At 54.0% G+C, this 22,298-nt stretch overlaps 1 protein-coding gene across 3 annotated transcripts in view; it reads left to right on the top strand.

Moving 5' to 3' along the window:
• The first annotated feature begins 9,491 nt into the window (after nucleotides 1–9,491).
• The window catches only part of NTRK3 (neurotrophic receptor tyrosine kinase 3), a 204,031-nt gene continuing 191,224 nt past the window's right edge, over nucleotides 9,492–22,298 (top strand). For 2 of the 3 annotated variants that reach the window (XM_058847128.1, XM_058847129.1), the window contains exon 1: nucleotides 9,769–10,050. In XM_058847128.1, the coding sequence (XP_058703111.1) occupies nucleotides 9,803–10,050 (248 nt within the window). In that variant the 5' untranslated portion in view covers nucleotides 9,769–9,802. Of the gene's footprint in view, nucleotides 10,051–22,298 lie in introns of all 3 variants that reach the window. The other variant, XM_058847127.1, reaches the window with a different exon arrangement.

Here is a 22,298-nt window from a genome sequence, read left to right as displayed (position 1 = left end):
ATTGCTCTCCAATGTTTGTAATACCCCGGAGCTCAGAAGCTTAAATAACAGCTCTCCCCATACCGATTTTATCCTTCGCCATTTGGCACTCATTCATTCCTTTCCCTCTGAGTTGCTAATAATCAGGATTTTAACTGAGCATCATCCCTCTCCTTGCCTGGGCAGTGGCTGTGGCCAGCCAGAGATGGCAGGGGAAGGGACAGGACATGACAGCAGTTTTCTCCAGAGATGGGGCTGATGCATGTGTGATGGTGTGCTGTCTCTTGGACTCCTCCTTACCAAAAAAATAAAGTTAGCACCATGAACAATGTTTCCACGCAGTTGTAATAACCACGAAGGGAGTTGTGATTAAGAGCAGCCCCCTCTTTGCAAGATTTTGGAGCAAAGAACTGGAAGGTGCTGAAGGAATTATTCCATAATAAAATATGTTTTTTCATCCCAATGCAAATTGCCAGTGAGATGACCATGAACTCTTCATGTGTTATCCCTGCATGGAGGTTTGTTGGTTGCTCAGCCTGGGGATTCGGTGTCTGAGTTTGGGACTTGGACTTCAAACTATGCAAAAGCTGTTTTTGCTGCTGTTTTGATTGGGATGTGGTGGTGTCTCTTGTGGCATGACGTGAGAGAAGGAGCTCTCTTCTGGCCAGTGTTAATAAGCAATAGGTGGAAATATTTATCATAACTTGGTGAGATGCTCCGACACATCACTGCAGGAGGTGAGGGAGTGAGGGGAACCCTGCAGCACGATGAAACAGCTGCTGCTGAATCTGCCTGCTCAGCACAGCCAGGTCTGTACCCAGACAGGTCAGACCAGCACAGCCTGGTCTGCAGGCTCAGCTTATCTTGTTTGATTGTAGAAAAGCCATTTGAATAATCTGCACATGAGATGTCTGCTGGACCCATCTCTGTCATGGTGGGAAGCAGAGGTCTCCATCAAGATGCTCCTCAGCACCAGGAAGAACCTGGTGTCATTTCAGGTCTCCTTGGTCATTTCACCTCTAGGGGCCACCTCCAGATTTCAGATGTGTGCAATGTTCTGTGTATTTGAAAAAAAATAAAGCCATCCTTTAATATTTAATCAGTCATTAATAATTTTTATTTATTTTACTCATCTGAACTGCATCACAAGTGTTTCACTGATAGTTACTCATTGTTGAAGCTCTTTGCTGGGGGGAAACTCTCCATTGTTTGAGACTGGGGACCAAATCAGCTCTGTCTGGGAGAGGTCTGTCTCCAGTTCTCTGCAGGGCTTTCCCAGAGCCTCCCCAGCTCCCTGGAGCATGGCTGGCAGGGCTCTGGCTCACAGCTGATGTGCTTGGCTATCATAAACTTGCCTTGCCTGGCAGGGGAACGGGTGCTGAGCAAGGGGAGGGGGAATGGGCAGATGGGCTCTGGGGACCCCACCCAGCCGAGAAGGGGGGTTGTGTTTCACATTAGCTGATGCTCCTGTGTGGTTTCCAGCACTAGCCCAAATGCAGAAGCTTGTGGCAAGCAAACTTGGATGTGCTGTAGGCATAAATCATCTCAACCTTTGTAAGGGTGGGGAGGGCCTCTCTTCAGACTGGTGGGGTGATGGGGGAATTTCTCAGTGCTGAGAATTGCTCAGCCATGGGCTGAAAGGTGTGGGCACTTATCCCTTTCAGATTTACCTGCACCATGAGACCTTGGGCTTTGGCTTTTCCCTGCTGGTAATAGATGCGTCAGAGCTGGGGTGATACAGCTGCCAGTGTGAAGAACAATATGACACAGGTGCCCAGACATCTTCAGGGCCTGCTGGTGTCCTCTGCTGCTTTCCTGCCCTGCAGTGTGTGTCCCAGATGAGCACAGGGATCTCGAGTTTGACCTTGCTGGTGCCTGTCACCAGCCAAAATGACACGAGAGATCACTGCAATTATTTTGTGTGCTGCTGCAAATGCCTGCAGCCCTCTTCTCCTTGGCCCCCCATGGTTCCCCCAGCTGGCTGCTTCCCACACATGTCCCTAATCCTGCAACTTGCCTGTCCTCCTGCTCTTGATCCTCCATTTTCCTCTGTAATCCATACCTCATCCTCCTGCAGCCTCATTGCAGGCCCCCTACCTTGCTTCACCCCACACACTTGCCTTGGAAGGTTAAAATAAGCTCTACCTGGAGTGTGTTCAAAGGCTAATGTACATCCTGCCTTAATTATTGATCTGTTTATTGCAGACACTTTGGCAGGACGTGGCCACAGCTCACACACCAGGCTCCTGCCCTCGGTTCCCCTTGCGGCTCAGGGGGCTGAGGGCAGTGTTAGGGGGTTGGCCTGGGGACCTTGTGCCCCACCTTGAGGGCAATCCCACCCACACACCCGTGTGCCCCAGGGTCTCCCAGGCTAACCCCGTTAGCCCAGTCCCATGGCAACAATAAAGGGCTTTCCTGTGGAGCCCCCTCCAAGCCCCTCTTTCTCCCCAGGTGAGCTCCTGAGAGCTCTTCCCCCACAGCAAGGCCCCTCCTGTAAGGTGGTGTCAGCTCCCTGTGTGTGCCCAGGAAGGCTGGCACAGGGGATCAGAACACAATTATGCCATTGAGCCCCAGCTGCTGCCATCCCCGGGCAGGGAGAGATGAGCTGCTGCATTAGCAGGATTGTTAACCGCTCTGCAAAACCCATGGCGAGAAACAAGTGTGGCAGTGCCCAGAGAGGAGGTCTCAGAGGCACAGTCCTGCTGCTGGGGCTGCTGCCAGCCTGTCACCTTCTGCTCCAGGAGCTCCAGCTTTCAGGTGGTGCTGGAGAGGCATCAAAGAAGGAAAACACAGACGCCACCAGCTGCTGAGGGGGAGCAGCCTGTGTTTGGTTGCTTTTCTCCAGAGTGAGGTGAGTAGTTGGGGCAGCGTCCTTTTTGCTCAGCCCAGGGCTGCTGGCTAAGCCAGGATTTGTGGGTCCTGGCTCCTTTGGGTTTGGCATGGTCACTTTTCCCTGCATGGTGTTTTGGGAGTGGGACCAGATGTCTCACTTGCACCCATTATGGGATGAGGAGACATTTAAAGTGATTCAAGGTTTCCTGAATCGTCTGATGGACCAAACAACCATTTCAAGCAGCTGTTGTCCCAATTGATCCTTGGGCTGAGAGAGATAGCAGAGAATTTTGAAGTGATGCCCCTTTGGGGCAACAGCCATCTTCTCAGTCAGCTCTGGGGGTTGCAGGTCCCTCATCCCTCTGATGCTTGGAAAGGATATTAAGTAAAAGCTGCCTTCCCTACCCTGCTGTAGTGAATAGTAACTTCACCAGATTTATTTGGGAAAGCAACACCCTACAAAAATGTTTTGGTAAATCGTTTTATGAAGAGTTGTATTATATTAGTTTCTTCTCTGCTTAACCCTGCTCTGGCATCCAACAAACTCCCCAGGAAGAAAGTTCAGTAACAGACTTGGAGGCATAAACTAGCTGGAGAGCTTATTCTAAAGAAATTCAGCTTCCTCACAAGGGTGGATAGGGATATGGAACATGTTCCTCTGCCTGTGTGCAGGGAAGAGCTCAGGGCAAGGAGGAATCGATTCTCCAGTGAGCTGTGATTCAACCTGGGGACCGGGTAGGGGCCTGAGATGAGCACTGCTACCTCTCTGATGAGGTGTATGTCATGGACACTGCTCCTTTTGTACAGTTTCCTCCCCAACATGTCAGCATCAGCCTAGGTTTCCATGAACCAGGCACTGGTTCTTGAGGGAAGCTCCCAGGGGTATGGGTGCCTGGCTGGAGGATCAGGATACTCGGGTGGAAACTCACAGTGCAAGGGAGAAGGACTTGACATGGATGTAGCTCTTCCTGTTGTTCTTAAAAACATGCTTGGAAAAAAAGCTTGTGGCCTAATTAATCAATTGATTTTGATTAATTTTAAAATCTAGAAAAATTTTTCTTACACTGAGGTCCTGCAGTGTGGGATATTCCAGGCATTGTGACCCCACTGCAGTCCCAAATACTCCAGTTGTCTGTTAAGAGACTGAATTAGGAATGTGGGATTTTTGAATGAACAGATTGATTTGGGGAAAATCATGGAGGAACCTGATGGATGTTTCGGCTCCTTTGTCCTGGCAAGGGCTGTGTCTTTGACTTCCTATCCCAGCCACTCACATCACGAATTTCCTGACTGGTGCCCACGGGCGAGTGGCTCTGAGCATAAAATGCCCCGAGAGAGGTGCAGATGGCAGGACATCAGAGCAACAATGCTGGGACTGTAATTCCCGTTATCTGCCTGCAGCATGGCCATCTCAAGTGCCTCCTGGGACTCCTTTGCAGCTCCCTCCCCTGCTCCTCTCCCAGCAGCTGCCCTCAGGCTTTGCAGCCTGGCCCCTGCTCCCCCATCCTGGGCTCAGAATGCTCCTGTTCCTGCGGCTCGAGAGGGACCGGCTCTGCCGAGCACTGCTGCCAGATCAAAGCACTGCCTCGATTCCTTGATGGCAGCTATAATCGGCTCCACGTTATTCTTTTTTCCTATTCCTTGGGCTTTCTAAGACCTCCGTTTCAGTCTTCTTTTTAAAAAAAAAAATAAAAAAAAATGATTGCAGACATCCTCCCTGGACCACCTCTTGGACACTGCAGCCACGACCAGACCTTTTCCCTGGCTGGGAACATTAATTCAGGAGCTGCCTAAGTGGGAGACTGGTTCAGGTCCCAACACTGAATGCAAGCACAGCAATATTTGCTATCTTTGTGACAGGGCTGTTTCTTTAGACATCACTTGAATGTTTTCTCCTGATTTTTTGTTCCTGATAATTTGAGCAAACAGTTCTCAGTCAGATGTGTTTTCCTACACTTTGTTATCAGCCTTGTAGAGTTTATGGACAGGACATCATCTGGAATGGCTTCATCCTGCCCTTGTCCCCACATGTCCACAGCATGGTCAAGGTCAACCTAAGCCTGGAGCCTACCCCCACTGGCTGCTCTCTAGAGATGTCCCTGAGCTGAGACCTTCACCTTTCATCACACAGCTGTCACTGCCCAAAAATGATTGTCCCACACACCTTTCCTTGGCCCCCTTCCTGCTGTTCTTTCTGCAGGTTCCTGGGGCCATGCTGACCCAAGTTCAGGATGTGACCTTCCCTCCTGCAGAGGGGTCCTCCTGCCAAGTATTTGCAAAGCAAATACAGACATCAGATCAAAAGATTCTTCCAAGCACTTCCCAGGGTGGTGGGAACAAGGAGCTCTTCTTCAGGGAGCAACACTTTTGATGCTTACGTGCCTGCACAGCTCAGGTGAGAGGCAAATGCCTCTTGGCTCTGCAGGGGCTCATATTTTCCTCCTGCAGTCCATCTCAGTGGTGCTGTGGTGGATGCTGTGCCCTCAAACCATCCCTGACATCCCTCCCTGAAAGCTGGCACAAGCACCTGGGCATTACTCTGCAAGCTGGACCCTCTCCAGCTTTTGGGGTCTCTCTGTAAAGGGGCATGTGAACCTGCAGGTGAATTCCCAAGGCAGAGCACGAATCCCTTTTCCCTCCCTCTCCCGTCGGAACTCGCACCCCGCTGCCCGCCCGGGGCTGGCTGCCTGTCAGAGGTGTGCAAAGCAGTCCTGCTGCCGGCAGATCTGCAGCTCCTTCTGGACGGGAGGGGGGCTAGGAAAATGTCAGCTCATCATTTTCAGTGAGCAGGAGTGGTGTTCTGGTAAGAGGGAGAGGGGCGGCGCGAGCCTCAGCGCGGGCCTGCTGGATCAATACGGAGATCAGAGGCTCGAGTGGATGTCGGAGCTTGTGATGACTGAGCAGATATTGGACCACGGATCTCTCTCTGGCCATGCCCCCAGGGGCTGTGGTGTTTGCAGGCCTCAGGAGGCAAGCAGTGCTTTGGGCAGCCTTTACCTGTGATGCTGGGTGGCAAGGGGAAAGATTGTCCCCAGGGGACAGCCAGCCTGAGAGTGAGAGGTTAAAGGCAGCTCTGTAGGTGGGAAGCGAAGAACCAAAACCCAAACAGCTGCTTTCACCTCTGTCTGTGGTCAGGAGGTCTTCAGGCACTTCCTAGCCCTGCTCTTTCATCTTGTGTCCCCATGCAGAGGGCAGCTGGGACGGGGAGCTCTCTGCAGAGGAACTTGGATTTAGTTTTGGCCAAGTGCCAAAATCTCATGGAATTTCTGGAGTCTCCCAAAGGCCAGAGGAAACCCAGCCCCCAAGCCCCTGTGGGGCAGAGTTCTCACAGGAAGCACTGATTTCATTCTTCATGGAGATGCTTCTTGAAAGAGCAATTTGCCAGCATCCCTCACAGCAATAACGGCAAGGCCTCTGCTTGAGATACCATCTCTGTGCTCTGACAGCCCCATCACTCATGCCCTGCTCCTGCCTCCCTCTTCCACAGGGACAGGAGTGAAGGATGGAGGCAGGGCTGGAGGCAGGAATGATGTGTTCCCACCACGGGCAGCTCCCAACTACCCCCGTCCTCTTTTGGGTCTTGGGTGCAAATGGTAGAGTTGCCCTTGCTGGCCATCATCTCCTCCCTGTGCGTGCACAGGTGAGGGGTGCTGGGTTTGAGCAGGGGAAGCAGGACCAGGGGCCACCCAGCTCTGGTGCTGGGTGAGGGGTGGTGCTCATCTGCCCTCTGTGGCAGGGACTTTGCTGTCACTGCAGTCCTCCTCTCCCAGTGAGCTCACCAATCCCCCTGGCAGCCAGCACCAGCAAGGATGAACAACCCCCCAGTTTCTCCTGCCTACCTTCCACCTGCCCTCGGGCACCAGCTGGATGCTCATCCCATTCCCCCACTTTGCCTGGCCACTGGTGAGAGCAGATTTATCTGCTAGTGGCAGAGGAAGAGGTGGCTTGGCACAAATCCTCCCCATCAGCTGCTGAAGCAGGGCCTGCCTGACACCAGGTGGCAGAGTGGGCTGGGAAAGTCATGGGGGTGGGTGGGCTCCTGTGTCCCCCACACCCAGGACAGCCCACCTGAGACCTCCCCAACTTCCTGTGGGTTAAACCTTGGCTTTGCAAGCAGAGGGCAAAGCTAGTAACTGGATTGCAGGGGACCTGAAAAACTTCTCTGTGTTTCTGTGCTTTGTTAGCAGCTGTACTCTGCCGCAGGCCAAGGGGTGACCCCGTGCCCTGGGGGACAGAGGGACAGGGTGCTCATGTGTGCAGCCCTGGCCAAGCAGTGCCACCCTGGCACCTCCAGATGACAGTGGCTTCCTCCAGGTGACATGTCCAGGTCCCGGTGCTGATCTGCCCAGAAGAGAGCCTTGCTGTGTTGATCTGCCCAGAAGAGAGCCTTGCTGTGTTGCAGGGCTGCAGTGGGTCCCCAAGGTGGTGTGTGCCCCCTGAATGTGTCCCCACCCATGACTTACCCTGTGGTGATGTGCCAGGGTATGCTGATGGCCTCACACTGGTTTTACATGTGATGGAGTGATTGATGTCAAGTGCCACAAAGAGTCTGTGACCTTGCACCAGCTCCAGTATAAAGGAAGCCCTGGAGTCATCCTGGAGTTTTGGGGGTAGTGTGACATCCTTGATCCCCGTGCTGCTGGGGGATGAGCCCTCATGCTGAATGGGCATTGTGGGGTGCCTGGTGCTCCCCATGGGCAGGGCAATATGACATGGTGTCTTCCATCAGTGTCTTCTGCAGTCTGGTCACAGGGCTGAGCCACAAGAATGGCATCTCTCCCATACAGGTGGGGAAACTGAGGCAGGGAGTAGAAAATATGCCTGGGTGTTTTCCTCTCTGGTGCCTCTGGATGGGAGATGCTTCTTATGGGACTGGGAATCTACAAAATTCTCCACTGTGCTCCTCTTGCAGTCACAGACGCTCCAGTGACCTCTTTTGCTCTAGGTGCTTCACTTCTGTCATTCAGAAGAGGTGGGGCTCAGGGAGAAAACAGCCTTCCCACCTCAATATTTCTTCTCTAGCCCAATGCACCTGCTTCCCCTGGGGAGCCCTGGTGGGAATAACCCTGGTGAAGCTGCCTGGCACCCCAGAAGACCCCGTGGGAGCTGGACTGATGCCCTGGAATGAGCAGCCCCTTGCACACCACTGCCACTCCCAGGGCTTCTGAGGCGGCTGGGCAGCAGTGGGTGAGGACCTGCCCGAACAGGAGCCCTGCTTGTGTCCCACTGGGACAGGCTCCCTGCAGAGGGTGCATGAATCCCAGCTACAAATCCTCACAGTGTGGAGTTTTTTCCCCTTTCCCTCCAAATCCTGCTGCCCCTTCTGGAGCAGGATGGCTCTGGGTGTGTAAGGGAGTCTGAAGGTGTTGGCTCAGCCAGTGCTGTCTCTCCTCCTTGTGCAAAGCCCTGTGCCTGGCAGAAGTAGACCCTTGAAATATGTGGAGTCCTACACCTGTAATTCCTCTGTTTGCCCGTGCTCCTGCCTGCAGCACCATCCCTTTATTGCTGTGTCTCTGTGCAGAGGAGCAGACATGAAACTATTGGGGAGAAAAAAAAAAAAAAAAAGAAAAAAAAAAGAAAAAAAGGCATGCAGAAAAGCGCTGTGGAAAAGCAGAGCAAATTAAGCAGAGCTCTGATCTGCTTGGGTTTGTGCTTGCCAAAAATGCACCATGCATCTTAATTCGCTCTGCTGTTCAGCTCGCACTCACTGCTCTCCTGATGCCATTTCGGCGCTCTGAGCTCAGCCTTTTCAACACTTCAGTCTTCCTCTTTCAGGATTTTTTTTTTTTTTTTGCATGTCTGATTGCAGAATCTGCTGCAGGAGGGAAGGGGGAAGCCAGGGGAGGGAGGACGGGAGCCCCGACCCTGGGTGCTCCTACCTGCGCTTCCCGGCAGCTGGCTCGGTCCCCAATGCCTTTTTTAGGGGCTGGGGGGTGCATCTTTTCTGGAAAGTCCTTCCCGGGTGCTCTTCAGTCGCTTTTTTCACACCCAGCCGTCTGATCTGCCTCTTGCTAGGATCCTCCAAAGAAGAAAAAAAACCCCACATTTAAATTGCTGTAATCCACACTGGCTTTTATTCTCTTCCAGCTCAGTTTAATCTCTTTTTCCTCTCCACCCTTATGTCCGGGTTGGGGGAAGAGGGGGGGAAACCCACCCAACAAGCGAGCGAAAGGCATCGTCCTCCAAAAGAGCTGGAGAAAGCAGGAGCCGAGCCAGAGCCCCTCTGCTCTCCCCCACCACAAATTTAACCCCAGCTTCAACTTTTCCTCCGCTCCCGGGGCTGAGCTGGGCTCCAGCAGTGGGGCTTTTCCCCCTCTCTCCCCCTCCTTCTGCACTGGTTTTAGCGGAGAGGGAGGGGGGTGGGGAATCCTTTTTATTGCGGAGCCCGGTTCTCTTTGCAAGCCTTCCTCCACCTCTTCCTCCTCCTCCTCCTCCTCCCCTGCTTTTTGTGCCCGCCGCAGCAGGGCTGGCCAGGCCGGGGGAGGGAAGAGATGGGAAGGGGAGATCGCCCCCTCCTCTCCCTCTGTCTGTTTTTTTTGCAGGTGTGTCAATTTTAATTCTGCCCAGTAGGTGGGACTTGGTGACTTTCGCACCGTTTTTGTTATTTATTTATTTCCCCGGCTGCTTCTCTCCCTCCCTCCCTCCCCTCCCATCCCTCCCTCCCTCCCTAGCCTCCCGTCGCGATCCTCCGGAGCGGCTGCGGGAGCGGCGGGCGGCCGGGCCGGCATGCATCCATCCCCGCCCGCGGCCGCGGCCGCTGCCCTAGCGGGAATTACAGCCTCTCCCAGCCAGCTGCCAGCATGATTTCATCTGCTGGAGGATTTTTGCAGCTGATCGCTTGAGGTTTTGTTGTTGTTGTTGTTTTTTTTTTCTTTCTTTTTTTTTTTTTTTTCCTCCCTCTGTCTTTGTTTCCTTCCCCCTTTTCCCCCCCTTCCCCTCCCTCCATCCCCCCTTTCCTCCTCCTCCTCTTTTTTAGAAGCAGCAATCGGAGATGGATGTCTCTCTTTGCCCTACCAAGTGCACTTTCTGGAGGGTATTTTTGCTCTGGAGCATTTGGGGAGACTATCTGCTTTCGGTGCTGGCTTGCCCTGCTAATTGTCTTTGCAGCAAGACAGACATCAATTGCAAGAAGCCGGATGATGGGAACCTCTTCCCTCTCTTGGAAGGGCAGGATTCAGGCAGCAGCAATGGCAACACGAGCATCAATATCACGGACATCTCAAGGAACATCACTTCCATGTAAGTGGGGGTCCCCCAGGGCTCCCCTCCCGCGGCAGGGTGCGGGCTGGGCTGCCCGTGCGGGGCTCAGGTGCCCCCGGCATCGCTGCACTGTCTGGGCTCAGCCCGGCTCCCCGGGCACAGGATGCAGATCTGGCTTTTCCTTTACCCCATCCCCCCGAAAAAAACCATAAAAAGCCCAGCAACAGTTTGGCCAAGGCTTAAGAGGAATAAAGTAAATGAGATCTGATTCCTTAGCAGGAGAGCGAGCAGCAGGCAAAGATGCTAAAGCTGCTGCTTTCTTTAACTGTTTGCTTCTGCAAGGGGAACGGGGACGCCACAGCCACACACCACCACATATTTACCCAAATTGGGCAAGAAAAGCAAGTTTCTGGCTGTTTTCTCTTTCTTGAGACTTTGTATCCAGTTAAAATGTCATTATTTTTTACATCCCTACATCAGAAAATGCTCGCTTCCCTGCCTTGGCTGAGTGTATCTGGGGGTCTGCGGCTTCACATTTTTAAGAGGAGGAAAAAAAAAAATAGGACAGTGAGATGTCCCTTAAGTAGCTTATTTAATTCACATTGTTATAATTTTGTAACTCGTCGTGGTGCCGCGATAGGATTTGTGCGTTTCAGGTTCGGGGTGGTGGCGGTGGGGAGAAGCATCGGAGCAGCGAAATATTTTTAGTTGAGCACTTTGCGTTTGTTTGCATGCTTGTTTATCTGGAAAATCAACTTGAAGTTGCATTATCCTTGTTTGGAGAGGCAGTTAGCAAAGCCCATGTTAATCTCATCAGTGTGGAGTCGAGAAAGGAATATATTTCCTTCTCCTGAATCCATCATGCCCTGTGTGTGTGTGGAAAAAAAAAAAAAAAAAAAAATTCCTCATTGCTTCCAATCTCTCCTCTTTATTTTCCAGTACATTTTTGGGTGAGATGAACTCTGAGCCATTTCATTATTCTAATGCTAATTGAAATGTGAGCATTTAGGGAAATGTAGCCCCCAGAGCAAGTTGCCAGTGGGAGTTGAGCAGAGAAGAGGTGGAATCCTTTATTCTGGCAGTTAAATGCAGCAAGGTTTGAAATGAGTAATGGAGGGTTATTTATTTATTTATTTTTTTCACCTCGATGGCACGGTTGCATGGAGGGAGAGGGCTTTGGGTCTCTTCCTGAGGCTGTTTTATTTGGTCACAGTGCAATTGCAGCAGAGCCATGGAGTAATTGCAGTGCCTCTCGCAGCTCTGCTCATCACCTTTGCTGGGTAAAGATGACGGGAGATGCTTTTCCTGCTTGCTTACGGGTTCATGAGATGCCCAAGCAGGTTTTCAGCAGGTCACTGACCCTGAATCCCAAGCCCTGCCTTCCCCTTGCCAGCAAACCTCCATAAAAACAGCAGGAATGGGGAAGCTAATGCAACGCTCCCCTTCCAATTTGCCCCATATTTATCCTGCGTCGTGGTGCTGGAGTGTTTTCCCTGTGGTGCTGGAGGGATGAGGGTGATGCTGGGGAAGTCGGAGAAACTCGTGTTTTTTCCCTGTGCTCGCTGTTTGTTGTGGTTTAGTTTTAACCCTTTGGGGGCCGGGGAGCAGCAGGAAAAGCTGGGAAGGGTTTGGAAGCCACCAGCGTGAGCGACTGTGCGTTGTCAGATGCACAGACATCTGAACTGCTGTGAGAGGTAGTATTACACGAGTGCTTTGTGCCCAGAAAATGTCTTTACTGCTTTGAAAATGAAAAATGCTGATAAGCAGTCAGTAAAAAGGAGTGGGGGAAAAAAACCCAAATGGACAACTCCAGAAAAAGATATTGGGTATTTTTTTTGGAAAGGAGCTTCTTTTAAGTTGGGGAAGGAGAAGAAGGTGCCAGTTTTTGCTGGGATTTGTATGCCTCTCTGCTTCACACTGAGCAAAGCACATTCCTCCACCCCCTGCATCGTTGCTGGACCCATGCCTCCGTTTTAGGGCTTGGGAGGGCTGAGGAACTGGACTGGGGTGAACCCCAAAATGCTCTCAGGGTCTGAGACTGAGCACGAATGAAAACTTTCCACAAGGGTCTGTGTTTACTGGGAAGACAGAGGTGGTTTATAGGGGATGCTTATAGGAGCAGAGGGTTGATTTATGTGGCAGGGATGCTTCCCAGAGAAGGGGTCACTGCTGTGAGCCAGAGCTGAACCATGTTCATGCTCTTGTGCAGGAGGCATCAGGTCCTGGACCCTTTCAGGCTGATGTCAGGCCTCCCCTTGCCAGCCCTGACATCATGTGTGTTGGGGTGAGGGTGCCTAGAAGCCCAGCCTGGTCATCGCTGAATCACTCCTGGCATGTGAGTCTGATTCAGCAGGGCAAGGAGCAGTGTTTTCCCCCTGCTTGCCATGCTCACCGGGGACTTGGCCTCGTTAGGCAGCTTGTGGGCAGCCAGTGGGCAAAAGCATCTTCTCCCACTGGGCTGGGGGCAAGCAGGGGTGGCTCAGTCCTGGCCCAGTGGCTGAGGGATGCAGTGCCCCAGCTGGAACCTCCCCACAGGCCCTGGGGAAGGTGGTGGTCGCTGCTCCATCTTGTTGCTGGCGAAAAAGCAAATGGAGTGTGGGGTGGTGAAACAACCCTGTGACCAGGCAGAGCCTTATTCAGGTCCAAAAGAGAACTCAGATTCCAAATCAGGGCTTCAGTGTTGTTGATGAAAGACTGCCAGAGCCCATTCAGAGAGCTGGCTAAAAAAACCCAGTGTGAGCCATCTTGGAGGGCTTGTCCATGTCACCCCCTGGAGCAAGGGCAAGGCCCCTCCATGCCAGCCCATCCCAACCCTGCACTGGGGGCTGAGCCATCAGAAGTTTTGGGTTATATCACTTCTCAGTGGCTGATGAGACCCCATGAGGCGAGGACAACAGAAGAGGAACAGGGGACAAGCAGCCTGTAGTGCTGCCCAAGGAGGGTGGCGGGGCAGGGCAGCCCTACGGGTGCCCTGAGTGTGGTACCCCACCATCGAGCCTCCTGGTGCACCCTTCAAAGGAATGGCCTTTGCTTCAATTGCTGGGGCTTCTGTCTTCCCACACATCCTCCTTCAGGGCTGGGGTGGCTCCTGCCCTGGTTGGGCTGAAGGGGACAGCAACACACAACCTTTTTGTAAATCCAGGTCAGTAGTGAGGCAGGGGAAAGGCAGGAGCCTCCTGCCCTGAGATGGACGAGGAGGAGTTGGGTTGGCTGATGCCCCTCTGCCCTTTCCCAGCATTGTCAGAAATGTACCTGATTGTGGGTTGCATCCCTGGAGATGTGAGCCTGCACACAGATCCCTGGGTGAGGTGCCAGCAGCCCGTCTAGCCAGAGAGGCAGCTTGGACCTGGCTGACAAGGCTCCAGTTTGGAGTCATGCTCTGAACTTCCCCCTCCCAATTTCAAGAGAGGGCACCGTGGGCTTGAGGTATGTCCATGCCATTGCTTTTCCTGTGCAGCTGGGTGGCCTTTGCTGTGTCCCCAGCCAGGTGTGACTTACAGAGATGTCCAAGCTTCCCCCAACCCATCCTCACCCCTGTGACCTGGGGCTTTACTCACCGCAAGGCCAGATGCACGGTTGGAACTTTGATCCCGGAGTTCCCGTGGCACAGAACCCCTTCCATCCCTGCCTGCCGAGCAGCTGGCGTGTTTGTCACCGCGGGTCCCCAGCCCTGGCACTGTGGGGGGCTGGCTGCTACATGGGGCTGGCCTGTGCTGCCGTGTGGCGGGGGACAGCGGGCACGGCGTGCCAGGGGCGGCCGGGCCGGGGGCTCACCCCGCTGGCAGCGTGGGCAGCGCCTGCGTGCGCCGGCACCGTGCGTGGGGAAGGACAGACGGAGGAGTTTGCCATCTGGGCCTCCCTACTTCTCAGCTGTTGCTATGGCACTGCGGAGATGCTGCTAGGCAGGCGGTGGTGGCCTGCGTGTGTCACCCCTGGGCTCCCTCGAGGCAGGGAGATGTCCCTGGTATAGAAAGCCTCACTCTTTACCCAGCCTCACCAGGGGAGGATGGGGGCTCTTATGGTAAAATATATTTGATAGGTGAATATTCAGGGTGTATCTGTGCAGCTCGTAGCTGCTTTCAACAAGGTGAGATGAATTGGGAGCAACCCAAGAGGAAGGGGCTCACTGTTGTGGAGCACAGCAGGATTTTTGGGTCTCACTGTCAGGGGCGAGAGGAAGCATCTTGCTCTCCTCCATAGACAAGAAGAGCATCTTCATTCTTTCCTATCTGTCCCACCAGTCCATGGCAGCATCCGCTCCGTGCCGTGGGCCAGGCCGGGGGTGGGAGAGAGCCACGTCAGCGCTGGGAGCCGTGGGGGGAGCGGCAGCGCAGCCCCCACTCGCTGCGCGGGAGCTGGGAGCATGTGGAGAGGGGGAGAGAGAGGGGGTGCTCGGAGCAGCAGCACCCCTTCACTGCTGCTGCGGGGAGAGCTGAGGCACAGGGAATGCTCCTGTGTGCCCCTGCCTGGGAAGGAGGCAAGAAAGACAGGGCAGGCCTCTTCCTGGAAGGGCTGGAGGGAGCAGAAGTTGGTTTGGTGACCTAAACAGACATGAAAAAGGCTCCTGTGATGCTCAGATTATTGATTGCTCTGCTTCAGACAATAGGCACAAACTTTTGTCCTCTTTGGGAATCAGCCACGTTGTGCCCAGTGTGCCTCATGTACTACTACTCTCCAGAGATGAAGGGCTCTGCATTTCCAAAGCCTCCCATCTCCTGGTCCCAGAGTCTTTGGCACTCCAGAGACAATCAAAAAGGTCCCTAATTCAATCCATCTTGGATCTGCAGGGTTCTTGTTCATGAAGAGCATCTATCCTGAAGGATGTTAGGATGGGGGAGGCGGGTGCAGCACCAAGCTTTGAGGACAGAAAAGGGTGCAGAGATATTTGGGACAAAGAGTTGGGCTGAGATACATGGTCTTGATGCTATAGAGGTGATTTAAGCTGGGAGCACTGATCTGTATCCTCCCCCTTTCCTGTGGGCTGGCTGTTGGCTCCTTGCCCTGCTCTTACTGTCTTTCTCTCTGCTGACCAATCCTAGAGAGAGGCACTTTCCGGGCACAGGTGATGTCAGGTATTCCTTCAGGAAGGAGACAGTTTTGGTGCCTGCCAGCACTTCCTAGACTTTTTCTGAGCCAAACACAGGGCCTGAGCTGCTGGCCTGACAGGAGGAGCTGGTGGCCCTGATGGTTTTGGGGTGCATGTGACATCTCCCAGGTCCTCATGTCCTGCAGGTTTTGGGGAGGTCTAAATTGGTTCTGACTGATGGCTTGTCTCCTTGTAATTGGAGAGGTGAGACAGATGTTTCAGGTCTAGGACAGATGTTTAATGGGAGGAAGAAGAGATTGAGGAAGGAGATGCCTTGTTGTCCTTGTAGGGGTGTTGCCTCTGTCCAAGGGCTTTTGTAGAGTTCAGTTAGGGAAAGCTTTCTGGGTCTGCCTTCCATTACTAGCTCACCCCTGTGAAGCAAAGCATCTTCATGTGCTTCAGCATGAGGCTGCCCAAGGTCTCCCACAGCCCTGTGACCATCCATGCACCCAGCAGTGTGGAGCCCTCTCAGTGAACCCCCCAAACAGCCCCTGAGATGTCCCATGGGATAACCTTTGGGGAGCCCTGCAGATAGACTGAGCTTGGTGATGCTTCCCAGTGCCACCCTGGCACACTGCCTTGTCCTGCTCGGTGAAGAGCCCCTGTTTGGTGTTGTCCAGGAGTTTATGGATGAATTTGGTGCATCCCATTAGGGGGCTGCTGACAAGTGGGAAATAAACCAAGCTCTAAGCCTGCCAGGCTTCCAAAGTGAGTGTTACTAGTGCTTGTAACTCGGAGTGTTATTTCCAGGCACTGTGGAACAGCAGTAGTTTAGTGTTTCCTGCAGAGGGGGTTTCGACAGGCTGTGTAGGTGCTTTCTGAGCTTTCTGAGCAGGTGTGTTTGACAGCAGCCTGTGGGCTCTGCTCTCCCCCAAACCCTCTTGCTCTCCCCTCTGCACCAAGGGGCGCACAGCAACGCTGCCATCCAGGAGGTGCTGTGGGCGAGTTCCCTGCTCAGAGGCTGCGCTTTGTGCCCTGGCAGGAGATCGCAGCACTTTGTGCCCGCATGAGGAGATGCAGACCAGCAGCTCGCTCACCTCACACGGTTCTCCAGCTTCCAGAGAAGCAGGCATGCAGCGCCAGGACTGCACCGGGCTGTCCCCGTCATCCCCCAAAGAGGAGTCGCTCCGGGCTGAGGCTGTCGGCACAGGAGCAAACGAGCAGCCCCGGGGATGTCCCACAAAGCCCGGCCGAGCCTCCGCCTGTGCCCCGCTGCGGCGGCCGGAGCCCGGCTCAGTCGCGGCTCCTCTGCCCGGCGCATCCCGGCTCATCCGCTCCCTGCTCCCGTCTGGAGATGGCTGTGCCGCTAGAGGGCAAGCGGCAGCGCCAGACAGCCCGGCTCCGGGATGCGGGATGCGGGATGCTCGGGTACCGCAGCTCCGAGCCGCACCGGAGCGGGGTGCAGGGCTCGGGGACCTGCTCACCGCTGTCACACCGAAAGGCCTTTGCTCTGCAGAGGTGCCCGTGCTGCTGGACCCCTCTCGGGCTCTCACCTGCTCCCTGACTCGGCATCCCCATCCCTGTGTGGGCACCCACTGGTGTTGGACGGTCCCTGGAGCCGGGTGGGTTGCTGGGTCATGGCTTTCTTCTCTGTGCTGTTGCGGGAGGATGTGGCCAGTGCACCCCCCTACCCACAGCTCTTCCACCAGTGCTGCAAGACACAGCCCCAGCCTGTCTGGATTGAGGTGATTTGCAGCTTTTTGGACCGTTTTGGCCCAGCCAAAAGCACATGCGGTGAGAAGGTGTTGCTGGGCAAGCAGAGCCTGACTGGGGTCATGGCCTGCCCTCTGTGACCAGCTTCTGGCTCTGATCCTACAAGGAAGCCTCTAATAGCTCTGTCTGTTTTACTGATGGGCGAGCTGAGGCATGGAACCGTGGTGAAGCTGGCCTGCAAGAGGCAGAATGAGGATGGAGATCCTTTAGCCCAGCACTGGGCAGGGTTTAGGGAGAAGCCAAGCATAGAGGGAGGGATAAACAAGGCTGTTCTATGGGTCCTGTTGTGTTTAGCAGACATGAGAGAGGTCCATGGAGAAATCCTGGAGGCAGAGACAAGAGAACACAAGCTGAGAGCTGTCTCTGAGTGCCTCCAGAGTAGGTAAAATGTTATTTGCCCCTTTGATTAAACCTCACCTGCACGGGCTGGATGGAGGTCAGAGAGCTAAAGAGACCACATGTCCTTCTCCAAGGGAGGAAGGCTGAGAAGAGCCTGGTGTGAGACAGAGCAAGGGTGAGTGAGGGCAGGAATCTGGCCTTGACCCTCTAACATATTCCATGTGCAGCTCCTGGGATTATCTCATTTTCCCTGGCAGCTGGGCCAAAGAGGGGCTGGATATTTCCCTGCTGGCTATTGCCAAGGGCTGCCAGCATGATGGAAAGGCTGTGACACCCTGTGGTCCTGCAATGAAACAGCAAATGGACCCCCAGCATCATGGCAGAGGCAACGTTTGGGTGGGTGTGTGTTGGGGAGTGGGTGATAGATCTTGGATTAGAGCCATGGTACTGCTCAGGGCCTGGGCTCCACTTCAGTTGAAGAAAGGGGGACTAAAATCTCTCTGGAGTCTCCTTGGAACACTGCACTGGAATCAATGCCCAGCTCACAGGGCTACTCCACCAACCCTGCTGTGCTGTGTGCTTGGGTATCCCTGTCCCCCATGTACTACCCAGTTTCCAGACCCCAGGGAACTGGGGGGCCTTCCCTGTTCCCCTCTGTGTGAGGCCTGGCTTGCCTGGAAGGGTGGCACCAGGAAAATATGTGCTGTATTTTTAGCTTGTTTTCATGTGCTGTAGCAGTTGAGGAGCTGAAGGAGAAGCCAGAGCCATGTGTACAGCCAGCTTTCCTCCAGCTGCCACCCACTGTTTTGGTATGGTGGATAATGGAGCCGTGTCCTTCCTGTACCTGCGTGTGACATCACCCCCAGCTCTGCTCTGCCTAAGTAAAAACTGCCTTTTTAATTAAAAACAAAATTCCCAGCAGCAGAGCAGGGAGGTCAGGAAGGATTCCCAAGTGAGTTTGATAGCACATGTGCAACTCAGGGTGTTTATTCTTGACTACAGTGCTTGTGGCAGTGACAACTAAATGGTCTTGGGATGCCAGGGAAGGCTGCAGGGAGGGGCTGAGCCCAAGTGCTACCCCCCTGCAGCCTCTTGCCTGCAGCTCTCCTGCAGCTCTGTGCTGGGCTCAGTTGTGCTGGGAGGGGCACGGGGCACTGGTGCCTTTGCTGGCAGCTCTGAACAGTCCCCGGGGGACTGAGAAGTGGGTAGGAGCAGATGTGAGCACGGTGAGGCCCCCATCCTTCTGGGTTGTGCAAGGCTGTCCCTTAACTAGTTCTCACCAGGAGGTTCCCACTAGGAAACGTTAATGTGGAAATGCTCAAACAGATGCTGGGAATCTGAGTGCTGCTGAGGACCCTGCATGCTCAGGGTTTTGCCAGGATAAATTAAGAATATGAATGCTCAGCTGAGCTGCAAAAATGCCAGGCTCTAACTCCTGACCCTGCCACGACATGAAGCCACATGGGGGAGATCTCGGGTGCCTGCAGCTGCTGACTTTCCTTCTGCTCCTGGAGCAGCTCTGACCTCATCCCCCATCCCATGCTCTCCATGGAAATGCTGTGCAGTGACCTGGGCTGGGAACAAGGAGTCCTGGCTCTCCAGTTGGTGATCCAGCTGCGCAAATGCTCCCTTGGGCTGCCTGCCCTCCGCCTGCCTGCTCCTAACCCAAGCAGGCAAGGTCAGCTTGGGCATCACTTGTGTCCCTCCCAGCACAGATGGGATTGCCTGTCGGGAGCTCTGTGACTTGTATGTCTGGAAAAATATCTCTTGTCCCCAAAACTCTTTCCTCCAGTACAGGGATGGGTGTTCCTGGGGCAGTGAGGTGGATCCTGACTTTGTCTGTCTCATGCCTGATCTGTGCTCTCCCAGCCAAAATATAATCCCAGGAAAAGTAAAGTGAAAGCCCCTGAGTCACTTGGTAGCTGCTGAACAGCCTGTGGAGCAAGCAAAGTTCAGTGGGACACAGGCTCAAGGATGCTGTGTGTTCCCAGCTCCCCGGCCTGCTGAGAGCATCCCTTCCTCCTGGGGCTCTCTTTGTGCCTGTTCAGAGAAGCTGAATCTTACTGGGGTCTATTCCCTCTTTTGAGCCTCACGTGGGCTCTGGACACATCGGTGCTTCCAGCCTCACAGACTGCCCCACACTCTGCAGGGGAGAGGGCTTAGTAGCACAGAACTGAATCAGCATCAGAGCAGCTCCCTTGGGAAGTGTTGTGTCCCTCATTTCAGGTCGGGGGTGATGCTGAAGGGTGTCCTTGGGAGCATCAAAGCAAAGCCTGAGCCCGAGGAATGCGGTCAGGGCATCCCCGGTGCAGGGATGATGGCTGGGCAGGGAGGGGTAACAAGGAGCTCTGCAGGGCTGGCACTGTGGGGGTTAATGGCAAGGTGCAGGATACAGCTGGAGCGGATTTTGGAGAGGCAGAGCCTAAGCAGGCTGAAGAGCTATCGGGTGGAAGAGCTGAGCTGTGGGTGCTGAGATGTCGGGGTTGTGTGTGAGGGAGGCAGCGCCCTTGCAAGATGCTGCATGTTGGCTTTGAGGAGAGGAGCTGGAACAGGGATGCTCTCAGGTAAGGTTGCCTGTCCTGGCTCTGGGTGGTTGGAGGGATGTGAGTGTGTGTAGCTGGTCGCTGGAGCAGCCCTGGCTGCTGGTGAGGTGCTGGGCTGTGGTGATGTGTGTTGGTGACCCCCAGCTCTCTGGGATCATCCTCTGGCCCTTGGGAGCATGAGCTCTTGGCTCCTTGCTTGTAGCTGAGATCCCACCCTAGGGCTAAAAGGAACTGCTGTGGACACCCCTGCCTGGAAATGCTCCTCTCTGTGCCTTGTTCTGCCTGTGCTCTCCTCCAGGACTGGATGGCTGAGGTGGCTGATGCTCCCAGCCTGGCATTGCCAATAAGCCCTTCCTTCCAAGAGGGATGGTGGTGGGATCCTCACGCTTTGCCCCAGGCTTGTCCCCAGACCCAGGCAGACTGCCCAGCACCCAGAATGCTCTGACCCCAAAGGAATGATCCCTGCCTTCCAAAGGGCATGGGCAGCATAGATTTATTTATTTGGAGACCTAATTAGCATCTTTAAATATTCAGTAGTAAACAAACTGTGTCTAGTGGGATCAACTTTTACAAACAGGGATTTAAATTTTTTTTCTCCTCTCTGGGACATGCACTTGGTTTTTAAGTGTTTTGGGAGGAGCAGCTGTGTGTGGGCTCTGCTTGATGGGTGAGGGATGGACCCACAGCGGTGCTGGTGGAGAAGGGGGAGAAGACAGGGATGAAGGGGCAGGATGTCTTGGGGAAAATGGGGCAGAGAAACAGGGGTGTGTGCCTGGAAAATTTGTTTTGAGGAATTGCAGAGCCAAGTGCTGGATTTTGGCATTTCCTGCAGGATGTGTCATTCCCTCCTGCCCAGGCAGGTGGAAGGGGACAGGCAGGAGATGGAGGCTCCTGCCTCGGCAAAGCTAATTGCAATCAAAAGGTGGTGGTCCCTGCAAGGGGAGGTGGTTTGCAGCTGATCTGCATCCTATTATCTCTGCAAATGGAGGCCTGCCTGGTAGCAGATTACACTGGGGGTTATTTATGGGCAAAGCACTGTACAGTTTTAATTTTTCCTTTTTGCTTATTCAGGCTTTAGCTCCAGAGGAAAATAGCCTGGGGTGGCTTTGAAATGGATTCTCTCTGCCCCATTAACTTATTCAGTGAGTTTAATGGGCCTTTTTTTCTCTGAGCCTTGAAGCCATCATTAAAAGGCAGAGATTTATAAAAGCAAAGATACTCCTGAGCTTTAGTCAAACTTTGGGGGAGCGGGAGGGGGGCAATGGTGTTGCTGCTCTCTGTGGTTCTGGTGATGATGTGGGTTGGGTGTTGCTATTGTGCCTCTCTGGAAGTTTTACACGGATAAGGGGACCAGCTTGTTTGAGATGCTGCCCATGTATCTCTGCTGAGGACCTGTGGGATCAGCTGGGCTGTGAGAGTGTCCTGTAAATGATGGGATGTTATCCAGGCTCCTTCACTTTGGGATATTGCCTGGTGTGACCTGTCTGAGCTGCAAAGCTGCATCTCTCCAGGCTGAGAGAGAGGAACTTCTCTTGCTTTGTGTAGGCTGCTCACAACTTTATTTTCACCTCTTTTATGCCATGCTGGGGCTGGGCAGTGCTCGATGCTTTCATGGGTGTCTGTGCTCAGTGCTTGGAGCTGTTCCCCTCCATCCCTCTCTCTTCTAGTGGCAAGAGTCTAATTGCACCCCTGCTCACCCTGCTGAGCAGCCCAGTGCTGCAGGAGGTTGGGGTTTGCAATCCTGCAGGGATTGCACCTGCTTAGCATGTGTCTTCCAGCATTTGTTACAAAATAGAGGAGTGTCTGGAGAATGAGACTGAGATGAAACGTCTGAGTGAATTCTCCCCTTTTTTTTGCCTCTTCTAGGATCAACCTCTCCACTTCTTGTTTTGCAAGCCTCTTTTTGGGGAGTAAACATAGGAGCATGCAAGGTTGGCATGTCACCTGGGGGAACCCTCCTGCTGGCATGGCTGGAGCTCTTGTCCCCAGGCCACGACGTGCTGCAAATGTCACTTGTGGAAGGGCAGCCTGTGCCTTGTACCACTGGCAGGAAGCAGTGGCAGGGGAGAGCTGGGGGCAGCAGGATGTGTGTCCTGGCTCACTCCTGGACATGAAGCTGAGCTCTCACCTCCTGGGCTGGCAGAGACCAGCCATGGTGTGCTCCAGGGGGGTGATGACACAACAGGGTGGAGCTGCTGTGCTGGGACAACTTTTCCTATCTATTTCTTTCCTTTTCTTGCTTCACATGTGGTGTGAACAGGCCAGGTGTAACCTTTGTGTCTCTGTGCCCAGCCAGGGCTGGGAGATGTGTGGTAGCTGGAGATCCAAACACGCTGCCACCCCTCAGGTTTTGCACTGTGTGCTTGGAGAGTGCATCCCTCACCAGCCCTGCTGCAATTCAGGGCTGGGGGCAAGATGCTGTGGGACAGGGAAAGAACCTGCTTGCCCAAAGTGATCACACGTGTGGGGCTGACCCCAACCCCTGGCTCCCGCTGGCTGCCAGAAGCAGCTGGAAATCGGGACTGGAGAGTGGGTGACGTGACTCGTGTGTGTCTGTGCTGGTGGCCCTGGGGCTGGCTCAGTGTCCCCAGCACAGGGCGGAGGGA

The sequence above is a fragment of the Poecile atricapillus genome, chromosome 11 (assembly GCF_030490865.1).
Source record: "Poecile atricapillus isolate bPoeAtr1 chromosome 11, bPoeAtr1.hap1, whole genome shotgun sequence".
Taxonomy (NCBI): Eukaryota; Metazoa; Chordata; class Aves; order Passeriformes; family Paridae; genus Poecile; species Poecile atricapillus.
This window is presented reverse-complemented; position numbering and strand designations above follow the sequence as displayed.